At 48.4% G+C, this 24,637-nt stretch overlaps 1 protein-coding gene across 3 annotated transcripts in view; it reads left to right on the top strand.

Annotated features, from left to right (window-relative positions):
- The window catches only part of PRKCB (protein kinase C beta), a 326,959-nt gene that overhangs the window by 107,350 nt on the left and 194,972 nt on the right, over positions 1-24,637 (top strand). The window contains exon 1 of one of the 3 annotated variants that reach the window (XM_044233160.1): positions 19,982-20,041. The exons of the other annotated variants lie outside the window; for them this stretch is intronic. Within the exon in view, the coding sequence (XP_044089095.1) occupies positions 20,014-20,041 (28 nt within the window). The 5' untranslated portion in view covers positions 19,982-20,013. Of the gene's footprint in view, positions 1-19,981; positions 20,042-24,637 lie in introns of those variants that run through there. 3 annotated transcript variants of the gene reach the window in all.

Here is a 24,637-nt window from a genome sequence, read left to right as displayed (position 1 = left end):
TTTTCTCCCATGGGAGCAAGCTTACTAGCTCCATTCGTGAGAGTCGGTGTAGATGGGGGGAGGCAAGGGGAACGAATGAATGAGTTTGGGGCTTGTCAGTGGTGAGCACACATATTTGGAGTTGACAACAGAGCAGGGATGCTAGAACCAGAGCACCTTGGTTCAACTCAGGCCCACTGCCAAGTACAATATTGGGTTGGTTTCATGCCTCGGGTTCCTCATCTGTCAATTGGAAATAAAATACCGTATCATAGGATTATTGTGAAGATTCAATGAGTTGACGTAAGGTGCTTAGAAACAATGCACAGGATAAATGTAGGCACTTAATAAATGCTACCCGAGAGCATGAGTAGACGATTCTTACATGGTATCAGCCGGTCTTACTTGAGGCGTAATTTTCGGACAGCTCTTTCTTTGATGGACTCTAACTGTGCCCTTTCATACCGTATTTATGGTATCCAGCATTCTCATCTGACTACGCATGGTTGCTGTTCCCAGATACGTTCTTCGGTGGCTCACGGGCCCAGTTCTTGCCCCCGTCCCCAACACAGGTGGTGTCTTAGCATGGCCTGGAGTTCTGTACCTGGGGATGTGTGTTCAGTGGGGTCGGTAGACGTGCTCGCTGGAGAGTTACAGCTCCAGAAGTTAAGACTGTCTCTAACATCACAAAAGCCCATGGAAGGATACGGTCCTCTTTTAATTAATTAATTTATTTTTTTAAATTTTTATGTACTTATTTGACAGACAGAGATCCCAAGCAGGCAGAGAGGCAGGCAGAGAGACAGGAAGGGAAGCAGGCTCCCCTGCTGAGCAGAGAGCCTGATGTGGGGCTCGTTCCCAGGACCCCAGGATCATGACCTGAGCTAAAGGCAGAGGCTTAAACCCGCTGAGCCACCCAGGCGCCCTGGAAGGATAAGGTCCTTGGCTCTCCAGGACTGGGTGAAGAGAAGTCCTGGTCTCACTCTCTGCTCACCTGCATTACGTGCTGCTGGAGAAATGAAGCATTCACGTCTCTCACCATGGCCAGGACCTTGGAAGTGTCACCTTATCCCTTCCTTTGTCACTGTGTCCCGAGTTGTCCATGAGTGATGAGAGGTTTCCAGTGGAGGAGAACGTGGTAGATGTGGGATGACCAAGGCCAAGAAGCAGGGGCCAGGCCAGAGATGGGTTTGATTCCTGCTGAAGGCATAGTGTGCAGTGGCTTGGGGTAGCTTCTGTACCACAGCGCTCTAAAGAATTTTCATTTGGATTTGAGCTTTGTTCCTATGCTGATCTCTTGTACATGGAGTCCTCCTTCATCAAATGGGAGCATCTTGGGCGCCTGGGTGGCTCAGTGGGTCAAAGCCTCTGCCTTCGGCTCAGGTCATGATCTCGGGGTCCTGGGATCGAGTCCCACATTGGGCTCTCTGCTCAGCAGGGAGCCTGCTTCCCTCTCTCTCTCTCTGCCTGCCTCTCTGCCTACTTGTGATTTCTCTCTGTCAAATAAATAAGTAAAATCTTAAAAGAAAAACAGGGAGCATTTCATACTTTCTTACCCATAGGCTGATATCTACATTTTTTTGGTATTTTTTAATCACTAAGTATCTTTGTATTTTTTGCCACTTAAGGAACACTTACTATGAAAGAAGATATAACGATATATGTGTAATCTAGACAGGAATTCTCTACCTTATAGAAACTACAAACTTGATATTTGGGTACATTGTGTGAAATAGGCGTATTGTGTGAAATTTTTTGTTTGTAAATATAAGCAGATATAACTAATGAACAAGAATGAAATTATATTTTATGTGCATTTTTCTAGGTCACCTTTTTTTGTGCCTGTTATCTTAGGTTTTTTTTTTCTCTATATCAATACCTTATTTAGATCTACATTATTTTTTAATGGCCACATGGGATTCCATAATATGGTGGCCACCATATTTTATTATTTGTTACTAGATCAATACCTTATTGATGTGCATTTTTTTTCCTGTTATGAGCAATGCAACTGTAAACATTCTTGGGCACGTCAGTGATGATTTCTGTAGCATATTCTTCGAAGTAGGGTTTTCAGTGCAGAGGATGTGAGCATTTTCAGTTGTAGTAGAGATTGCTAAATTGCTCTCCAAAAGGTTAGGCCAATTTATGCACCCTCCAACAGTGCATGAAAGTGCCTCTTAGAAATGTCTTTTAAAAGATAAAATACCTACTGTTAAGCCATGAAACACATTTCAAATAATTGCTGAAATTCTTCCAGCTGTGGCGTAAGAAACGAAGTCCCAAGGAGGACTGAAAGGTCTTGGGAAATGTGGGAATTCAGCGTATCAAAAGCTGACATTTTGGATTAGTGGGGAAAAGAATAGTTTATTTAAGAAATGGTACAGGCATAATTGGGTGGCCATGTGGAAGGGCGCCAAGTTTGATTCTTAACACATCTCATACAAAAGGAAATTAAAGATGGAGTAAAGGAGTCAAGATTTTAAAGTGAAAATAAGAAAGGAAAAGATTAGACATGTTTTCATTTTGTAAAAATATTGTCGCCTTTGGAAAGGAGAGTATTCATGAACTACTTATTTAACTAAATACTGTGGAGGGGTGCCTGCCTGATGCAGTTGGTTAAACGTCCGCCTCTTGATTTCAGCTCAGGCCTTAATCTCAGGGTCGTGAGTTCAAGCCCCGTATTAGGTTCCATGTAGAGCCAGCTTTAAAAAAATAAAATAAAATAAAAGTAGACTCAGTAGACACTGTACAGTGGTTTCCAACATGAGTGGAGTAGAAGTTAATAAAGAAAAAAGTTTTAGGACACACACACACATGTCTGGGGGACTACGGTCGAGGCCAGGGATTCTGTAAGTTCTTCTACAGAATGAATGATAGACTAGTAAACGTGTGACCCCTAAACTTGGTAAGGCTCTGGGAGAGCCAAGAAAAGGGAAGGAAATGTTTTCTGTTTCTTTTTTTATTGTCTTGAGAAAGTTCAGTACCCACCCAAAGCCTCAGGTGTTCCGGGAGGGAGGCCGTAAAAACACACTATCAAAGCCAAAGCTTCAGCCCCAAGTTCTAGCCCTCAGCGGGGCACTGCACGCGCGTTCCCTCCATGCCTCCTCCTCCTGCCTGAAGCATTTTATCCTCTTCCCTGTGCCCTTGAAGTCCCAGCCTCTTGGGATGTCCCAGAAGTTTTGGGTCAAGCTCCTTCCCCTGCCCTTCCCCTCAGTGTTTGTACCACCCCTTGAATCAACCTCAACGACATCCCTTTGTACTTTCCCCTTTTACTGAGCCATCACCAGGGTCCTGTGGTCAATGAAATGGAGTGGACAGCCCCACTGCCCTGAAATTCAAAGCCCCATTATTCTGCCCCTGCAGGGATCACGGCCCTTAAATTTAGTAGTAAAGGCTCCGGAGTCCGGTGGGCCTGGCTTCAAACACTAGCTCTCCCGCTTTCTAGCTGAATAACCTCACACAAGCTGTAATTCTCAATTTCCTCATCTATAAAATGGTGATAAAATGGTACTACCTCCCAGCACTCTTCTGAGGATTGCTGTGATCATTAATCTTACTGCTCAGTATAGCACTTGGCATTTGGAAAATGCTCTGTGTCTGCTATTATTGGCCACTGTTAACGTCTCATGACTCCTCCTTCCTCTCCCCCCCCCTTTTCTTCCTTCTTTTACCCCTTCCTCCTACCCCTCCTTCTATGCTATTTTAAGTGCCTCCTTACCAATGCCTGTAGAAATAGATTGATCTAGTGTCGGGGTTTAGGAGTGCTCAAGTTCACTCATCACCATAGAGGTAAGCAGAGCGGGGGTTCAGAGCCCGACACTGGACCCAGATGCGTTCATTCACGTCCTGGCTTTGCCACTTGCCACCGCGTGCACCATAGGCACGTTACCGAACGCTGCTGTGCCTTATTTTCTTCATTTGTGAAATGAGAGTAAAATAATGGAACGTATCTCACACAGTTGTCATGAAGGTTAAATGTATCAATATTTGTAAAACGTATGAGGAGTGTCTGGCCCATTGCAGGTGCTGCATAAACATGTGTTAAAATAGTTACAAACATAATGGTCTCACTTAGATACATCACTTATCCTCTGTGGATCAGGTCCAGGATAAAGGAAACAGAGTGCCGAAATGCTGCTGTCCTGTGTGCAGATGAGAAGCATTTCGTGAATTCTTTGGGATTTGCCTTGGCCACTTTTCATTTTGCTTTCAGAAGCAACTGGCCAATTTGGAGGGTGGAGCTGTGATCATTGAGAAGCTGACACCGTGGAGGCGGTTTTCTGAGTTTCTCTTCCTCTTTCCATTTGAGCTCTCCAAATCTTTCACCAATGCAACTTCAGGATAGGACTGAAGAATTGGGGGTGGGGGGGATATACTGTTTTGTTTTTAACAGTGGGCATAACGGATGTTTTCCAAAGGGATGGGTGAAAAGGCAGTGCCTTTTGCACACAAATAGACATGCTTGCTTGCTGTTTAAACAGAATATTAGCAATTATCATTTCTGCAGCCAGACTGTCCTGCCCTTGGTGCCGTCTCAGATTAGCAGTGTGCATTTTCTGCGGCCACTTCCTCATCTGTCCCGCTGTCCCTAACTCTGTATATAGACATTGCTCTTCCAAGGTCACCAAGAGTAAAGATACAGGCAGACCTCAGAGATAGCCCAGGTTTGGTTCCAGATCACTGCAGCAAAGCTAGTATCGCAATAAAGAGAGGCCAGTGACTGTTTTGGCTTCCTAAGGCCCATGAAAGTTATGTTCATATTATACTGTAGTCTGCTAAGTGTACAGTAACAGTATGTCCATCAAAACAATGCATATGCCTTTTAAAGGCATTATGTACGTATTTATTTAGAGAGATCGTGGGTGGGGGGAGGGGCAGAGGGAGAGCCAGAGAGAGAATCTCAAGCTGACCCTGCGCTGAGTGCAGAGCGTGGAGCCTGACGCGGGGCTTGATCTCATGACCCTGACCTCATGACCTGGACTGAAATCAATAGTCGGACCCTTAACTGACCGAGTCACCCAGGCGCCCCAAAGCCATGTATGTACCTTATTAAAAACAAGATGCTAACCGTCCTCTGCGCTTTCAGGGTGTTTGTAAGCAGTGATCACAAGATCACCATAATACAGGAATAAAAACCTTCGAAATATCGTGAGAATTACCAAAATGGGACGCAGAGATGCAAAGTTGCCACAGACCTTCCATTTGTTTTTAAAAAACCAAAAAACCAAACCAAACCAAACCAAAACAAAACAAAAAAACCCCAGAAACAAAAACTCACTAAACTCCAAAGCGTCTGTGGGGCACAATAAAGAGAAAAGCAATAAAATGAGGCACGCCTGTGTCGTCAGGGGTTAAGAGCACTGTCTCCCAGGTGGCAGGCTCAGCACTGGCATGTATTTATCTGCATTTAACCTTAATAGCATTCTAGGTGATCCCCCCCCCCCCCATTTTACAGATGTGGACACTGAGGTGCAGAGAATCGTGCTGTGGCAGACCCGTTGGTGCTCATGGCTTTTCACTGCCTTCTGCCCTGACCCCTGCCAGGAAGCACCTGCATCTGTTTTCCTGAGGGCTCGCTCTGGCCTCTGGCTCATTCTGTCCAGAGCATGCTAGGCTGGAAGGGAAGCCCCGTCCCCAACCCAGGAGCTCCCCGTAACCAATAAGAGATGGGAATTGGCCTAGAAGTGCATCCTTGGCTTCCTTCCCCTCCCTGTCTTACTTCTTGGCTCCCTATTGGCGTCCCCTGGGCTCACCTCTCGAACAAACTGCTTGTACTTCAGCCAGCGTCTTAAGATTGGCTTCTGGGATATTCTAAACAATTGCCCAAGATCCCAACTAAATTTAATAGCCTTTTATGTCTTCATCCTCCTTGTGGCCTTGGACACTATTGATGGTCGTCGAATCTTAAAACTTCCCCTTTTTGGTTTCTGTGATGCCTGGTGTGATTCTCTGTCTTCTGGCAGCAACTTTTCTGTCTCATGCACAGGCTCTTCCCCTTTCCTTTGGTCGCCTGATTTTAGGTACCTATAGCATCGTAGTGTTTCAGTTGCCAATGATGGTTTTGCAACTCAAGAAACAAATTATTCGGTCACGTAATTGGGAATCTTGGAGACACCGGCTTCAGGGACGGTGTGATCCAGGAATTCAGGTGATGAGCAGCCATTGGAGTCTGTCCCCATCACAACTCTGCTTTCTCATATATTGTTTCATTCTCAGGCATGTTCTTCCCTAACAAGGCAGTGGCAGTTTGTGGGTCCCCATCTTCCATCAGCTTAGTTGCATCAAGGGAATGGGAGTACCTCTCACCTGAGAGTCTCTGTAGAAGTTTTCAGTATCATTTTCATTGGCCTCGTGGTTATAAACAGAGAGATCAGGCAGAGGAACCAGGTGGGAGGTGGCCATGGTTGGAGCATGTTGAGTTTCGGGTCTGAGTGGCACCACCAAATGGAAATGCCTAATTTAAGAGAGTGGGGAAAGCCAAAGGTTATCCCTCAGATGTAAAGTTGGGACTAGAGATAAGAGTTCAGAGTCTGCAAAAGCAGAAATAAGGAGATGGTCCACGCAGAGACCCAGAAGAGCAGCGTGCGGGGCCCGGGGGCTTGGTAGAGGGACATCCATTCTTTCTGCCCAGCCAGCATCCGTTCAGTCATGAAACTGCACTTGGCTTTTCTTTGGGAAGCCACCTGTTCCCATCCTGGTCCTTGTGGTTGAGGCGTAGCTAACTCTCATTTTGGCTCTCAGGGTGATTATGTAGCCCAGCCTGGCCAAGGAGGATACCACATCCTCCTGATCACTGGGATTGGTGTAGGGATGTATACATCTCTGGTTTTTTGCATATGTTTTTCTCATTCTGGACCCCTCTCTGGCATATTCTTTGACTGGTGAGCTACCTGCTATTTGGAGCTTCGCTTCTACGGGACTTCTAGCCTGATGACCTTTCTCTGCTAAGTCTGGGTTAGATTCCCTTGCCTGTGCTCCCCTGGGCTTTAGATCCTCTACCCCTGTACTTCTGACTCACATTCGAACGACCCGTTCCGTTGTCTGTCTTTCGCATCAGGGCAGGGCCACCTCTGTCTTGTCTGCCATTATATCCTCGGCAGTCCAGACGTAGGATTACAGAGCTAGTGTCAGACAAACCAGAGCTGGAATCTAGTCGGTGCCCCTTCTGAGCTGTGAGAGCCCAGGTGTGCTCCCCCTGCCCTCCACGGCTCAGTTTTCTCATCTCTAAAATGGAGATGAGCGGTGCTTGGGTGGCTCAGTTGGCTAAACCTCCAACTCTTGATTTCGGCTCAGGTGATCTCAGGGTCATGAGATCGAGCCCTGCATCAGGCTCCGTGCTGGTTGTGGATCCTGCTTAAGATTCTCTCTCTTCCTCTCCCCCTCCCCCAGCGCATGGTGTGTCTCTCTCTTTCTCAAAATAAAAGAAAACAAATTAAAACAAAACAGAATGATTCCTCACTGAGGCTCCGCGAGGAATATGCGGCGATCTCACAGAAGTACGAGTGCTAAGCATCGCCTCGGGGCAACCTATGATTATTTCTACATAACTACGAATATTTATTGTACCTTCTCCAGTGTCCAGCACATACAAACGCTCAACAAATGTTAGCCCTTATTAGTAGCCTAGAGCAGAACCGGAAGCAGGGTTGGGTTCACTGGATAGTTGAAACGTTCATTTTGAAAATTGAAAGAAACAACCCAAAGGAGCCTTTGATGCTTCTTTCTTGTCGCCCCTCAATTAGGAGTGGCAAGCTTGTTATTTCTTTCCCTCCAGGTGGGGAGGGCAGTTTCAACTGGAGCCTGGAGGCCATCCCCCTCGTGCAGGGAGGTGGTCTCCTCTGATGTCACTGGGGGGTCCAGGGAGGGGGAGTGTCGCCAGCATTCCTCTGCCTGTGTGATCTAAGGGGGGTGGCTTGGCCTCTCCTGGGGAAGAGCCTCATTAAGGTTAGCGAGGGGTGTGTTTCCGAGGACTTCCAAGGGCTTCCTGGGGCTGCCACAAAAGGCCTTCGGTTTCCTCATGTTGTCTCAAGCAGCTGTTGGTGATGTCTACATGATGTAGGGGGATGGGTCCTCCCAGGGCAGTGCTCATCAGAGCTGCTCGACCATCACCATCACCAGAAACCAGAGCAGCACCTTCCCTCCGGTTCGTCACACACCTGCGAGGGACAGTGTGCTTGCGCTTTGTGTGCGTTGGGGCCGCGCTGAGGAATAAAGGTGTTCCGGGGCCTCTGTACCCGTCCGGCGAGATACGGTAGCCACAGGCCCCTTGCACTGCTCCAGCTTCAGGCTTTAGCAGAATTAAATCAAATGACCAAATTCAGATTCTCAGTCACACCAGCCGCTGTTTCGGTGGACGACGCTGTTCTGGAAGGTTTCTGTTCTTGCCCCAGATTCTCCTGGACGGTGCAGGTCTAGGCTGGGGGTGGGGGGCGTGGGGGCAGCGTGGCTCATGGCTCCATGGACTGAATTTGCAAACACAGTTTTGTGGGAACACAGCTGTGCCTGTTTGCGTGGGATCTGCGGCCGCGTCTGCGCTACAGGGACAGAGCGGCGTCTTTTCTCGACAGCAACCATGTGGTCTCACGGGGTCGACCGTAATCACTCTTTCATCCTTGAAGAAGTCTGCCGACCTCTGGTTTAGAGCATTGCCTGGCGCTTGGTAAGCGTTTAAGGAAACAATCACTATTTTTTAACTTCTATAAAATCGCATAACTTCTCTAAGTAACCTTTCAACGTGTAGGTCTCGTTCTCTCTATCCCACACGAGAGAACCGGGACTGGAGTTTTAACCGGAAGTTTCGGGAGGGCCAGGACCTCACCAATCTCGTTTATCATTTACCCTGATAGCTGGGGTGGGGGGGCACCGCCTGGCACCTGACCGACATTCAGTACAGGCGTGGTGTGCAGGGAATGAATGAATAAATAAACAAATGGCTTCCCGAACAAATAGAAAAATCTGATCGGCTCCACCGTACCGATGAGGAAACCGAGACCCGTTAGAGGGGAGCTGCCTCGTCGGAGGGCGCTGTAGCAGGTGCGGAGCGTAGAGCTGAGACTCTGGCTGAAGCTGGCTGCTGTGGTCTAACCCTTCTGCTCTCCTGCTTCGCTCCCTCTGGAAGCTGCCACTATGGAGAGCGTCCGCCGGCCGCCCCACAGCCAGACTTGGGTTTAGCGTGGGCTTGTCCTCCTCCAGCTGCCAACTTCAGTCCTTGGACTTGAAGCTCCCTCTCGGATGCCGTTGGCACCGCAAAGCCGTGCGGCAGAGGCACTGGGTCTGAGCAGATCGGCCGAGCAGGAGAGATCCCTCTTTCGGCCCCTGAAGCCCAGACGTCCGCGTTGACACCATCTGGGATTTGCCGTATTACTTACCAGCCAGACTGAGGGGTCCGTGGGGGCATCATTAGGCACTAAGCAGAGGCTCAGGGAAACACAACGTTTGAAGCACCTTCTCAGATGGCTTCTGGACAGTCTGCTCCACGTGGCTCCTGCTAACTGAAGCTGAAGGTGCAGCAAATGAACCCGATCCGTCACCGCTTTTGGCCACCAAGTCACGGAATCCTATCTCTTGCGCTGGGATCGTTTTCTTTTTTTTTTTTTTTAAAGATTTTATTTATTTATTTGACAGAGAGAAATCACAAGTAGATGGAGAGGCAGGCAGAGAGAGAGAAGCAGGCTTCCTGCTGAGCAGAGAGCCCGATGTGGGCCTCGATCCCAGGACCCTGAGATCATGACCTGAGCCGAAGGCAGCGGCTTAACCCACTGAGCCACCCAGGCGCCCTGGGATCGTTTTCTTTAGGGCTCTGAAGACTAGAGCTGCAAGATCTCTGTTATCTGGCTTCCTTATCTGGTGTTTATTTTTTTTAAAAAGATTTTATTTATTATTTATTTGACAGAGAGAAATCACATGTAGGCAGAGAGGCAGGCAGAGAAAGAGGTGGAAGCAGGCTCCCTGCCAAGCAGAGAGCCCGATGTGGGGCTCAATCCCAGGACCCCGGGATCATGACCTGAGCCGAAGGCAGAGGCTTTAACCCACTGAGCCACCCAGGTGCCCCACTGGTGTTTACTTTTATGTGCTGTGGGGCTGGACCGCCTGGGTTTGAATCCTGCCTTCCCCGCCTGCTGCTGCCGAATCTTGGATAAGTTCCCTCCTCTTCCTGTGCCCCGCCTTCCTCTTCTGCATGGAGAGGATGGCATCAGGACCTACCACAAGGCCGGCCGTCAGGAGGATTAAAGGAACCAATATGCGTAGAACATCTCCAACGATGCTTGGCTCATGGTGCCCTCTCCAAAAAGGATGATGACAACGACAGTGGTGATTCCCTATGCTGATCTTTCATTTCCGAGGAGGAGGGGGACTGTGTCCTGCCTGCCTTTAAATCTCTCACTATATGTTGGGGGCCTCAATCTTGACCTTCGGCAGGGGCCTGGAAAGGAACTTAATGAGGGAGTGAAGCCAGGTGGGGATTCTGTGAAATGGAGAATACAAGTTTGTCTCAAAAGGAAGCTATTACTCATTCACTCTGAGTGTGTTCATTGAGCATCGGGCATGTGCCCACTCCTGTTCTGGACATGGGGATACAGCACTGAACGAACCAGATGAAATTCCCTGACCTCTTGGACTTCACATATTAGCGGATCATGTCCAACTGCTCCGTCACCGTAGGAGAATATGGACCCATGGTTGCTCTAACTTCTAATTTTTGGAAAGAAAAGCCAGCAACTTGGATTTTTAAAAATCATAAACTCTCCTACTGTGCTATTGGCCATGGTTCCCATGCAGGGGGAATCCAGGAGCCCAAAGGCCACTGGTTTGCAGCCCCTGCTGTGATATAGTCCTCCAGGGGCAGTGGGGGGTTGGGTGCCTCTACTCTGCACATCGGCAGCTGGCTGGACCTCATTCAAGGTCATTGGCACAGAGTGACTCCTTCCTCTCCCACATACAAATCCTCGTGGCTTTTTCTGCCCACAGTGCAGATGATGTGCCACGCTGCAGACTGTGGGCAGCCAATCCGAATATTCCTTCTCTCGTCCTTCCCTTGGACGGCAGCTGTGGCTGGGTTCCCAGCCCCCAAAGAGCAGATGACAAGGGCACAGAAGCAGCTTCTTTGTCCTCACCTGCAGGGAGTGGTGTATGGGGGGGGCATAGGGTGGTGGGGGCGATCTGGAGAAAATGCAGTGGGTCGGTGAAGCAGCCTTTGGAGGCAGAGAATTAATTATCTTTGTTGCCTGACTCTATTAGAAGTGGAGAATCGATCTGAAAGCCTGTGTGGGCAGGACTCGGAATAGGACTGAGGAACACAGAACTTTAGGGAGCAGTCAGGAACAATTTCTAGCAGCAGGAGGTTTCTGGAGAGTGAGCAGCGCGATTTCCGGAAGAATGTAAGAAATAGTCGCAGAGCTCCTTTTTGTTTGGTGCTGTGCACAGTGGTTAAAGTGCTGGCCTTTCCACATGGTTACCTGTAAGTGGACTGTGTGCTCTCCGGTTTGCCTCAGTCCCTACCACTCCCTATTGTACTTTACCTACTTGCTTGATTCCTTGATGTTACTGACCTTGCCTTCAGAGGACTTAGGACTGATGCCTCCTGTGTTGAGGAAGGCTGCTTGACAGAGTGCATGAGTCCATGGACTCCAAGCTCAGACCCACCTGTCAGATCTGGCTTTTCCTAGCCATGTGACTCTGGACAAGTTGCTCCATTTCTGTGATTATACCTCTCAGGATCCCAGCAGGAAGCAGAAATCACTGGGGTGGCTTTCATGAAGAAAGCTTAATGATGGGATTGTTTAACACCTCTTGGGAGGAAGAAGCAAGTGGAGGAAACAGTGCAGGGGGGCCCTGTAGAGCTATGGATTAAGGGACCACCCGCAGGAACGGTGGTCCTGGAGGGAGGCAACTGCTTCCCAAAGGCAGCATCAAGGCAAGGAGCAAAGGGAAGAAATACCGCAGCCTCTCTTCTCTCTCCAGTCACCTGTTGGTCCCACCCATTGGCTGAGCCCGGGTGGAAAATGGGTTAATTTTGTAGGGGTCAGCCTCGCTGGGCTCAGATCACAGCAGAGTCGGGTGAAGGATGGATCTAGGAGGGAGAGTGAGGGGAAAGCAGCACACTGATCCTTCGCCCTCCTTTCCCTGCGGTGGTGACCAGGGATGAGTGGTTCTTTGCGGTGGGTGGTGGGTAAGTATAGGGTGGAGGGGTAGTGAGTAAGAACAAAGGGTCTGCAATCTGATAGCCTCAGTTTTAGCCCAACAGTCACTGGCTGAGAGGTTACTTAACTTCTCGTGCCTCATTTTCCTCATCTGTAAAATGGGACTATTAGTAATATTTCCTGTGTCATCGACTGATGGGGGTTAAATAAGTTTATCTACGTAAGGAGCTTCGGACCATGCTTGGCACATAGTAGACAGTGTATCCATTTTCTCAGTTATTCCTTTATTGTTGCCTTCTCTCTCTTCTTCCTCCTCTTTCCCCATCTTCTTCTCCTTCATCATCATCATCATCATCATCATCATTTATTACCACCCTGGGTTAACTCTAAGCCGAACTGACCTGTTGTCAGTAGAAAAATTTGCCACTGGATGGAGTCCATCCTGCCCGTCCCCTTGGAGCTTCATTGATCATCCCATTATCTTCTCGTCCTCCCACAGAGATGATATTTCAGGGAGTGATTGACAGGCGTGTGAGTGTGTACGTGGGGAAGGGAGGGCTTGTGCCTGACTCTGGGGACACAGCGCTTTGTTATGCAGAAGAGTTTGCCTGTCATCCCACTACGGTCCCCTTCCTTGAAAAGTTCCAGGCTATTTTTGAAGCCCTCACGGCTCACATGTTCCCTTCTGCATCGTGTCAATGCCAGTAGAGAAAAATTGGAACCTTTTGGCAGAGGATAAAGCAGAAGAGATTTCAGAGTGCATGGAGGGATGCGTGTAGCTCACATGACAGGGTGTTCAGACGTGACGGGAATGCTGAGTTTCGAGACTGCGGGAAGCTTTCCTATTGGTGTTTAGCCCTTGTCCGGTTTCTGGGGAAATCAGTCGAGGTGCCAAAGGTTAATGGCATCTCTGAGAAGGCACCAAGTGGTGGAAACACCTCTTGGCCCCTCACGCGTATACATTCTGGGAGGTCAGCAATGGACGCCGGGAGTGGAGAGGGTAGCTGCCCCCCGTCCTGGGCTCTGGGGCACAGGGTTCTGCAGAGAGAAGTGCCTGGCGATGGAGGGAAACACATCAGGGCTAGGCGCCTGGGAGCTTTGAAGCTGTGCTCTGAATGGGAAACCACATTCTGGGGCCAAACTGCGTGTGTGCCGGAATGCGGGTCTGAAAAGTGAAGGCGCCAAAGCCACACCTTTGGCACATTCATTGCCCCCTCCTCTCCTTCCCTCAAGGGCAGACTATGACTTTGGAGACAGGTAGACCTGAGGTCTCATCCCTCTTCTCTCTCTTACTAGATCTTTACTCATGGGCGAGTGGCTTTAAGATTCGGGAATCTTTATGAATCCCCATTTCCTTATTTGAAAGGATCATTGCAGCCCTCACGAGGTTAGAGACCAACGTGGCCTGGGACCCCCCCGGGGCTCAAAAACATGTTTGCTGAACTGCCCCTGTTGTGTTAAATCCTCCCAACGGTCCCGATGGGGAGGATAGAAAGACGTTCTCTTCACAGAGGAGGAGACTGAGACACAGAGTGGCTTGTCCACTGCACAGCGGGGTACGTAGTGGTTAGGGCTCAGCCATCCTCTGGAGTCCCGAGAGCAGGTCTGAGTTTTTCCTCACACGTAAAATAGGGGATAATAACTGACTTCCTTTCTTCTCTGGTCCTTTTGAGGGTTACTTGGGATGGCCCAATAAACTCAAGATGTGCTTGGGGTGCAGTCAGCACTCAGGAACGTACCTGCTGCTCTGGTTCTTAGCAGGAGTAGTGAGAGTCGGGTAGTCATAGTGTGGTGGGGATGGTGATCGTAGGGTTCCACCCCCTGAAACCCCTGTGGCTTTGTGAGTGACATCTCAGAGAATTGCGAATCTGATCTTCGTTCTTTTCCTCTGCTCCTCCGAGGACGGACACTGTCTAGTTATTCTCTGATGCTTTTTTCAGCACCGCCATCCTCCGCCCTTCTCTGCCCTGTCCGGGGTCCTGGGACGGAGACTTCTGTGCACCGCCTCTCCTGGGCTCCTTTGCTGGGCTGACTTTTGTGTGAGGGAGGCCAGTGGGAGAGGGCAAGCAGAGTCTGGGGCTGGGGAGGAGGGAGAGCTCCAGGTGTTGTCCCCCTCCACGGCCTCCCTCCGTCTCTGGGCTCCCTCTGCCATGACAGCTCCCGGCAGGTGGCCCCTCTTCTTTGGTCCCAGTGCTCACTGGGCTCTTGTTACCCCGTTTCATTAGATTATAGCCATAGGTGTGGTGACAGTTTTCCACAGTTGCTAGTGTCTTTAATTGAACATCTAGGGTAAATTCCATTTCCTGCTGAGACCCTCAACAGGCAGATTAAAAAAAAAAAAAAAAAAGCAGCTATGTATTGGATTGTTTCCATTCTAAGAAATAAAGCGGTACACAGCTTCGGAAGCAAAGTGGCTGGTTACAAAGTTAAACAGAGTTCCTGTATGACACAGCGGCTCCATTAACCAAAATAAATTGTGTATCCACCCAAAGACATATAAATGAAAGTTTGCAGCAGTTTTATTCAGAAAGAGCCAGAAACTGGGGGCAAAAAAATAAAAATAAAAATTAAATAAATAAAAAATAAAAAACTCCCCAAACATCAATTAACAAGCAAATGAACAGATAAAGAAATGTTGGAGGAACGGTATCATGAGATACTACTTAGCACTAAAAATGAACTAATTACTGATACTGACAACTGCATTATTTTTTTTTTTTAAAGATTTTATTTATTTATTTGACAGAGACGGATCACAAGTAGGCAGAGAGCCAGGCAGAGAGAGAGAGGAGGAAGCAGGCTCCCTGCCGAGCAGAGAGCCCTATGCGGGACTCGATCCCAGGACCCTGAGATCATGACCTGAGCCGAAGGCAGTGGCTTAACCCACTGAGCCACCCAGGCGCCCCCTGACAACTGCATTATTAATCATACTAACCAAGATGTTATTCTTGATTGAGAGCAGACACAAAATAGTCCATATTGTATGATTCCATTAATCAGCACTAGGAGAGAGCTGCTCCGTGGATGTCGGGGGTGGGGAGTGGGGCGAGGGCCTTAACTGGAAAAGGGCACAGGCGAGCTTCTGGGGTGGTACGAGCGTTCTGTATCCCGATTATGGTGCCAACTATGCGGGTGTAACTCATCTGTCAAAAACTCATCAAACTATACATCTAGAATGGTATATTTTCTCTTGTATTAGATGAAACCTCATGAAGTTGATTAAAATTTATGTTTACTTTTATTATCTTAAAATACGAGGGAAATACAGAATTATTAAAAGAACAAAACCTGCAAGTCCTTATAACCAGAGATCACCGCCGCCGTTAACATTTCATGTTTCCTTCTAGGTGTGTTTTTTTTGTTTTTTGTTTTTTTTCCTGCTTTTCTGTGTGTAGATCTTTCACTGTGAGCTTGTCTCATTCAAGGAAAACAGAAAGCAAGTGGAAAGTATCATGAGGACATTTTTGCTATGACTTTACTGAGCGTCAGGGCACCTGGGTTGATGGTGAGAAGGTCTTGTCCTGTAGACCTGAATATATGGAGAGGAAGGGGGCGTACAGGGGAAGCAGGTGTGTGTGTGTGTGGGGGGGGCATGGTCATTGATTCAAATCTCTACCAGTCAGTCAGTCAATTAAATATCATTGAGCTCCTTTATGTGCCAGCACTAGGGATATGGTAGTGAAAAAAGCATGTGGTTTTTGTTTTGTTTTTAAAGATTTTGTTGATTTGAGAGACAGCGAAAGAAAGCAGGCACGAACAGGGGTAGGGGCAGAGGCAAAGGGAGAAGCAGATTCTTTACTGAACAGAGAGCATGACACGGGGCTCGATCCCAGGACCCCGGGATCATGACCTGAGCCGAAGGTAGACACTTAAGCGACTGAGTCACCCAGGTGCCCCCTTTCTGTGCAGTTTTAAGAACTTCAGAATAGTAGGGTTGTCTGTAGGAGGTGGAGAACTTTTTGTCCTGGAGGTGTGCAAGGAAAGCTTGGGACCATCTCTTGGGGATGTCATAGGAAGGATTCTTGCATCAGGATGGGGTGAGATCAGATGTCTTTGAAGTGACTAGGGTTGTTTGGTTCTTTGTAAGTGACAGAAATGGACTCTAGTTGTCTTAAAAACAACAACAACAGCTGAAGCATCAGGGGTACTACATTCGCACAATACCAGGCCTTAGAAAGTACAGGGTTGAGGGTCACTCTCAGGTCTGGATGGCAGGAACTGAGCAACCTTTGCCAGGCGACACTATTGATTCAAGAATCAGATTCCTAGGAGAAAGAGTCTGATTGGCTGATGTTGGGCCACGTGGCCAAGCCCTTGGCCTGGGGAGAGCCACAGCCTTGACTGATAGACACATCAGGACTACGTACAATGGAGAAGGGCTGGTTTCCCAAAGGAAAATCAATATGCCAGTTCCCAGAAGAAGGGGCAGTGCATGCTGGGCAGGTAAAACCAACAGATACTCTGTATAACATCCATGGCCCTGTTTTGGTTTGGTGATTTTTACAAATACTCAAATAGCAGCCCCCCTACCCCCCCACCCCCACCCCCAGCCAAACTGCTGGCAGAGTTGTAAGCTAGAGAATTCAACTTTCTGTTTGCTTTTAAATAGAGTGACTTGGGGGACTGAGATTGACAGGAATTGATTTATTTCTGGGCTTCAAGTCACCCAGCTCCCAAGACACAATTTGGTGGATGTGACTCATTGTCATGTCAAGAAAGGCTTTGGCCTTAGGGCTCTGTGGTCACCCCTTCACATGTAGGGGTAGGAGCTAGAAGTAGGCAGATGGTGTAAATCACAGTTGCATCAGCGAGGAGTTTGTGCCCATCCCACCAGCACTTACAGAAAAGAAACCCAAGCAACAGGTGTCTGTGGATAAAGGAGACTTGTCAGTTGGTGTATCTCCTTACAGAGCAAACTCTTAGGTGTACTCTCCTTCTTCTAGGGCTGTGCTATTTATAGGAATTAAGGGAAGAGTGAGGCACTATATCCCACCTGTCCTCGATTCCCCCAAATAGACTGATTGAATTGAGTGCTCTTAATACCAGACCCCTAATTAAAAAAAAGAAAAGAGGTTTATTTATAGGAATACATGGAAAACAGGAGAGAATAGGGGATCTCACCGGCCAGTCTCCAGCTTCTCACCTTTTGGTTTATTAGTCAGAAGTCCCTTGGTCTGAAGGAACAGATACCCAATTCAAGTTGGTTTAGGCAACAAGGGAGTTTAAGACTTACGTAGAAATGTTGAGGGATTCAGGCCTGGTTGGATCCAGGTGCTCATATGCGGCCATCAGAGATCTCTTAGCTTTGTTTTTCTCTTTGTTGGACTCACTCTCAGAACAGATAATAAAGGTGGCAGATGTGGACACACTCCCTACCAGCTTAGCAATACTTCCGGAAAGGACATCCTCTTTCCTAATAATTCCAGCAAAAGTCCTGAAACTGATTCTCCCTGGGGAGCTTCATCACATGCCCATCCCTACGTCCACCCTCCGGGAGCCAGAGGGTGAAGACCACCTTAGGTGGATTGCCGCAATTGAGGGTCAGAAGGGGACAGTTTTCCAAAGGGGAAGAGACACAAAGGATGGACGCTGGTTAGGCAGAGAAAAGAGACACCCACAATACTTGGTTTCAGGAGCAGCTCTTCTGATCTGCGTGCGCTCCTAGGGCTAGAGATGCCTGGTGAATGAAGGGATGTTGATATTTTCACTTAGGCCATGCCATTATGTCCTGCTGCCCCCACCTTTGGGACCTGATCAAAAGGGGAGAGGCCAAGGGGTCAAGAACAGCCTCCACGTGTCATCCGAACCAGCCGGATGTTCCCAGCCGCTGTCCTGCCCAGGGGTTTGTAGAGGGGTGGGGTGGGAGGGTTGGTTTTCTTCTCATGGGTTTACTTACTTCTGAGGCCCATTATTTCCTTCTTGTTGGTTCCACTGCTTTATCTTGCTTAGTTAAATAAGTCTGGTAACGCTCTGAAGGAAAACATTCCTTTCCTGCCACTGCTGACTGTGTAGCGTGGTTGGCGCTTCTGCTTTTGTGTTCTGAACCCCCAACCTCCGTAGGGCTTGGCTCTTGATAAACAAAGTTTGCTCTTGCTTTTCCCTCTCTGACAGGAGGAAATCACCATCCTCAGAGCTTTAGGAATTCCCTGTGAGACCGGGTAAAGAAACAGAATAAAATGCAGTTGCAGGACCAGAATGGGCTTGTTCTCTCCAGAACAGACCTGCAGATGTGTCAGTTTGGGGGGAAGCCTCAGTGGGGGTGTGGGGGTGCAGATCAACATACTTCTCAGCATTGGAATCACCTGGGGGGCTTTTAAAATGTACCTGTCCTTGAACTGCCCCCCCCCCAGTCCCCGCCCCCTGCACCCTTTCACACTTAATCAGAATCTCTGGCGGTGGGTCCTGGGCCCTGATATGTTTTTAAAAATTTCAGGGGACTCAGTGTCTCCAGGGCTGAGAACCTGTGGTATAGAGTTGAATCACGTGGGGAACAAAAGGGACAGAGACTTAGGGGGAAAAAAAAAACCAACAACCAAAAACCCAAAAAGGAAATACAGAATGTCTCACTCCACATATAGGTATCACGTGGGCTCACACATATGCAAGGAATATTTCTAGAAGGACACACAAGAAACTGGAGAGAATAGTTCCCTCCAATGATGGAGTAAAGTAGTGATTCTCAACCGCGTGCGCCTCTGCAGTGTTTGCGTTTGAAACCGTAAGCGTGGCATTCCGTTTTCAAAAGAAATTCTCACCGCGCTCTGTATCCTTTGGCCAGCGCCGTCCAACGCGACTTTCGGCAATGAGCGTCCAAGATGGTACTTGCTCACCACATGTGACTCTTAAGCACTTGGAATGTGGTTAGTGTGAATGAGGAACTCAATTTTGAATTTTACCTGATTAATTTAAATTGGCATAACCCCATGGGACCAGTTGGACAATGCAGCTTCCGGCAGCGGGGCAGCCAGGGAATGTGTCGGAGAAAGGAAGTCATATAAAAAGTGAACTTTCAGAGCATGAATAATTCTCAGAGAGCATAGGCTGCCTGGGGTAGAGGACAGCAGGTAGGAATCTCACCAACAATACTTAGTATCTGTTTGGTACTTGTTGTGTCCATACACTATGCTCAGATTTATTCACTCAATCCTTGTAACAACTCTGTGAGGAAAGTACTGTTGATATTTCTATCTTTTAGGCTAGGAGACGGAGACACAGAAAGGTCAATGGACTCATTCAAGGTCATAGAACTGATAAATAACAGCCTGGTGTCGAATCCAGGCAGGTTGGCTGCCAGGCTTATCTGGCGAACCCCTCTAACCTCGAAGGAAATAAATGAACCTTCGTTGAGCGCTTACTTTGTGTTCTGCTTCTGTGCATTTTTTTAAAATAAAGGTTTTATTTATTTATTTGAGAGAGAGTGAGAGAGCACGGGAGTGGGGAGGGTCAGGGGGAGAAGCAGATTCCCCGCTGAGCAAGGGAGCCTGATGCGGGGCTCGATCCCAGGACCCCGAAATCACGACCTGTGCCAAAGGCAGATGCTTAACCAACTGAGCCACCCTGGTGCCTCACTTCTGTGCATTTGCACGTGACGTCTCATTCAGATTTCACAGCGATCTTGTGACACGGGTAACCTCGTCTCCTTTGGAAGAGGCTGTGGAAAACTTCGGCGCCTAGGGGTGAGCCTTTGTTTCTGGGGAGCCCAGTTAAGGCTCGGTGACAGGAGTGCCTGTCTGAGTCATGGGGGGGGCAGTTGGGGTGGCATCAGCGGGGAACGCACGGGAAGATATGGCACAAAAGATGTTGCGAAGGAAGATTCAGTAGGATTTAGCAGCTAACTGGATGGCGGGGGTGAGGAAAGCGGGGGAGGATTTCTTCTGGAACAGTGAGGGAGATGACAAACAGAAATGCAGCGACACCGTGTAAGTGGCGTGTGCGCTCCAGGGGAAGACAGACCTGGTCTCAAACACAGACGATGCCACCGACACGCTGGGCGCCCTCGGGCACGTCCTTTCTCTCTGAGCATCAGCCGCCCTGTCGATACCGACGCAGGTCAGCACGTGGTCCTCACGGGGCTGTGGCGTGGTTCAGGTGACAGCCTGGATGTGACGGGCCCTTCGTGACCTCAAGTGGCATGACCGCGTTGGGTCGGTCTTCTGAAAGCCAGGGAGCCAGGGGTTGGGTGGAAACGAGGCCTTGGATGGCAGAGGCGGTTCGGGACAACCTCTGGGGGAGCGCCGCCTCATCCTGGGCACGAGGCCAAGTTCCATGCCTGTGGATCAGCCTCGAGTCCACAGGAAAAAGAGATCCTCTCCAGTCTTTGCAAAGCGAGATTTGCCCGCTGGTGGCTCCAACCCGAATGACCCTATCCACTGCGCTCCTTGTGTTTGTTGTCTCATTAGAGCTTCTGCCATAGCCCTTCTGAGAGTAGATGCTTATTCCCATTTTGGAGAAGACAAACAGAGGCTCCGCGAGGCGGGGTGAAGAGCTTCAGCTTCTAGCTGGGAAATGAGGGTTCACACCTACGTCCAATGGATCCCACGGGTCTGGCCTGGAACTCTTGGCAGAAGACAGGATTTTCTCCCTCGAAAGCTGGCTGTTTTGGAGGCCTCCTGAGACAGACGAGAGTGGAGAAAAGGCCCGAGGCCCCTTCTCTTTCTTTTCTCACCACAGATACCTGCAGCCAGGGCTTCGATTTCTGTCCCAGGGGCATGCGGATTCAGGGACAAAGGCTGCTTGGAGGAATGTCCGTTTTCCATTGGAGACCCCAGTGAGAATAAGGTAGTAGGGGAGAATCAACTCCAAAGAGGAAAAAAAAAAAAAAAAAAAAAGAAATTTTGATGAATTGATTCAGCCCTTTTGGGATGCAATGAATAAATTACAGTGGCTAGAACTGGGACTTGGGGGGTGGGGTGCGGTGTGAAACAAAGCTGCCGTCCCAAGGTGTTCTTGGGGCAGATGCTCTGGAGAAGTTTCCTGGGTCTTCTGCTTCTGGGATCAACTGGGACATTGTTTTCCTATGGCTGCTGTAGCAAGTGAGTGCAAACACAGTGGCTTATGATGACACAAATTTATAATCTTATCATTCTGGAGGTCAGAAGTCTGAAAATGGGTCTTATGGGGCTAAAATCAAGGTGTGGGCAGGGCTACCTTCCTTCTGGATGCCCCAGGGGACAACCTGTTCCTTGCCTTCTCTAGCTGCTGGAGGCCACCCACACTCCCTGGCCTGTGTTCCTTCCTAGCAAAGGCGTCATCACTTGAAACCTCTGCTTCTGTTGTCACATCTCCTCCTCTGACCCTCCTGGCCTTATCTGCTAAGGACCCTTGTGATGACATTGGTCCATCAGTGTAATCCAGAATAATTTTCCATCTCAAGACCCTTAATTTAATCCCACCTGCAAAGTCCATTTTTTTAAAAAAAAGATTTTATTTATTTATTTGACAGGCAGAGATCACAAGTAGGCAGAGAGGCAGGCAGAGAGAGGGGGGAAAGCAGGCTCCCCGCTGAGCAGAGAGCCCGATGTGGGGCTCGATCCCAGAATCCCAGGATCATGACCCGAGCCGAAGGCAGAGGCTTTAACCCACTGAGCCACCCAGGCGCCCCTGCAAAGTCCATTCTTCCCATGCAAGGTAACATCTCCAAATTCAAGGGATTAGGATGTGGACATGTTCGATGAGGGTTGGGGGGAAGGCATTCTTCCACGTACAAAGCTGGCCAGGGACCTTCCCGGCCTAACACGGAATAAGGGAGGGGTGGAGGTGGACAGAGCTAGAGCTTTATCTCGTTGTCTTCTGGAGCTGAGTGGCAGTTCCCCCTTTTAGACAGGTCATGCCTGCATTCTCAGACATTGTCATTGCTCACCTGGCCTCTAGGCATGTGAGTTGGAGACTCAGTTGTGTCATCCTAATAAAGCGTGGCTACAGGCCGGCTTCCAGAGGCTGCAGGCTGCAGGCTTTTAACTTCTGCAGAGCAAAGAGCTGTTGAATAAACCACGAAGCCTCGAGGAATTCTTGGCTCCTACCAGGTACCTGTTTGAAAGTAGGACCTGGTGCGACTTTCATCAGCTCAGTAAGTGTTGTCTCTTATTTAAGCAAAACTGGTTTTACCCTGAATTTGCCAAACAGAAATGAGGGGGTGTTTATTTGTATCACAAAAGGATTTAGTTTGTTTCTTTAAATAGCCAGCCCTACTACTTTTCTTTATAGTGTTTTAGTTAATGGGGAATTGGATTTGCACAACTTTGAGAAACACAGTGTAGACAGGAAGTTCATGCACCAGAAGCTCATCAGCTTTCCAGTATGTTCCCAGCTTCTTCATAGGGTGTGCGCCCTACAGGATAATCAAATCACTTGGCACATTGATTCTACCTTGCTGAGGATGGATTATTTATTTTCATGGCTCACTGGATGGCTGCGTTCAAGAGACCTTGACAGTGGCTAGTACCAGTACCCCCATCCGTGGTGGTGGTCATTGCAAGGCAAGCCGGGAGCTACGTGCACCGCGAGGTTGACCGGGCTTTCTTCTTTTTGTGTGGCTGATGGTAATCCATTCTTTTGTTTATTCACTCACAAAGTACTGGTTTACTAAATACCACTTATATATTGGAATTGGAGCAGATGCCAGGAAAGTAGAGCGGATTCCCCTCTCCATCAAAGGGACTGAGGATGTTGAAGACCTTAATGGATAGGTTAGATGTTTGGAAGAAAGACTGACACGATGACTCGTAAATGGTGGTGGTGGGAAACAGCTTCTCTAAACAGTCCCGGGGCAAGAAAGAAATGAGAACCATGATGGACTGACTACAAGACTATAAAGAAAAGAAGCAGGGCTGGCTATTTAAAGCTTAACAGTGGCAACTCTGTATTAAGACACAGGATGCTGGGGCACCTGGGTGGCTCAGTGGGTTAAGCCTCCGCCTTCGGCTCAGGTCATGATCTCAGGGTGCTGGGATCGAGCCCCGCATCTGGCTCTCTGCTCCACAGGGAGCCTGCTTCCTCCTCTCTCTCTGCCTACTTGCGATCTCCCTCTGTCAAATAAATAAATAAAATCTTAAAAAAAAAAGAGAGACACAGGATGCCACCAAAGCTGTACTGGTGAGGGAGGTTTTTAGCTTTAAAACGTTTAATTTAAAAAATTGTTTCTGAAGATTTTATTAATTTGTTTGAGAGAGGGAGTGAGAGAGAGGGCACAAGCTAGGGGGGAGAAAGAGGAGAGGCAGAAGGAGAAGCAGGCTCCCCACTGAGCAGGGAGCCCCATGTGGGGCTCGATTCCAGGACCCCAGGATCATGACCTGAACCAAAGGCAGCTGCTTAACCAACTGAGCCACCCGGGTGCCCGTAAAATCTTTAATTTTTAATGAAGAAGGATGGGAATACGTGAACTGAGCAGTTCATTCAAGACGCTTGAGAAAGGACAGTAAGTAGCAGCAGGCATTTGTTGAATACTCAGGACATGCTAGGCACAGTTCTGAGCCTGGATTAGCTCATTTAATTGACAACTTCCCTATGATATGGATGCTTTGTTATCACCATCATTTTCCAGAGAAGAAACTGAGGCACAGGGGAAAAGGTAATGTACCCGAGTATTACGGTTTGCAAATGTTGCAGGACAAGCCAGGCCATCGACTCCCAAATTCATACACCTAACCAGGAAGTAATACAAGTACAATATGAATAAATAGTACAATTAAACTAAGCGGGACAAATAAAAGTACAAATAGCAATGAATAATGTAGGGGGAAAAAAAAAAACGCAGTCGAATTGAGAAATATATCCATGTCTTTAATGGTAGAAAAGGGGATGTCTGGGTGGCTCAGTCAGTTAAGTTTCTGACTTTTTTTTTTTTTTAAGATTTTATTGATTTATTGGACAGACAGAGATCACAAGCAGGCAGACAGGCAGGCAGAGAGAGAGGAAGGGAAATAGGCTCCCGGCTGAGCAGAGAGCCCGATGTGGGGCTCAATGCGGGGCTGCTCGATCCCAGGATCCTGAGATCATGACCTGAGCTGAGGGTAGAGGCTTAACCCACTGATCTACCCAGGTGCCCCAAGTTTTTGACTCTTGATCTCAGCTCAGGTCTTGATCTCAGGGCCATGCGTTTAGGCTCATGTTGGGCTCCACACTGGCTGTGGCGCCTACTTAAAAAAAAAAAAAAGACTATATAATGGTAGAATAATAGAACAGACAACGAAGGGGACAAACCTCTAGAAAAAATAAAAAGCGAGACTACCTAACAATACACGGTGAGGACGGGATCAGAAGGGCTATTTCATAATCCCAGGTGGGCACGCACTGTGGACACACATTGAGAAGAACACCATGGACAGTATCCAAGGCAAATAACAATTCCAAGGGTTAGTTGGAGAAGAGAGTGAGGCAGGAGTCAAGCTGTGAAAAGCTCAGAATGGACTGTTTTCCTCCCTTTTGTTCCACAGTGTTCTGAAAGTTACCGACATGGAAACATGAGAAGAGGGAAGAAGATAAGGAGAGAAAAGAGGCATATCTATCAGAGAGGGTAA

Source organism: Neovison vison, chromosome 14 (genome assembly GCF_020171115.1).
Source record: "Neovison vison isolate M4711 chromosome 14, ASM_NN_V1, whole genome shotgun sequence".
In the NCBI taxonomy this organism is placed as follows: domain Eukaryota; kingdom Metazoa; phylum Chordata; class Mammalia; order Carnivora; family Mustelidae; genus Neogale; species Neogale vison.
The sequence above is the reverse complement of the archived record's forward strand: the minus strand, read 5'-3'. Positions and strand labels throughout refer to the sequence as shown.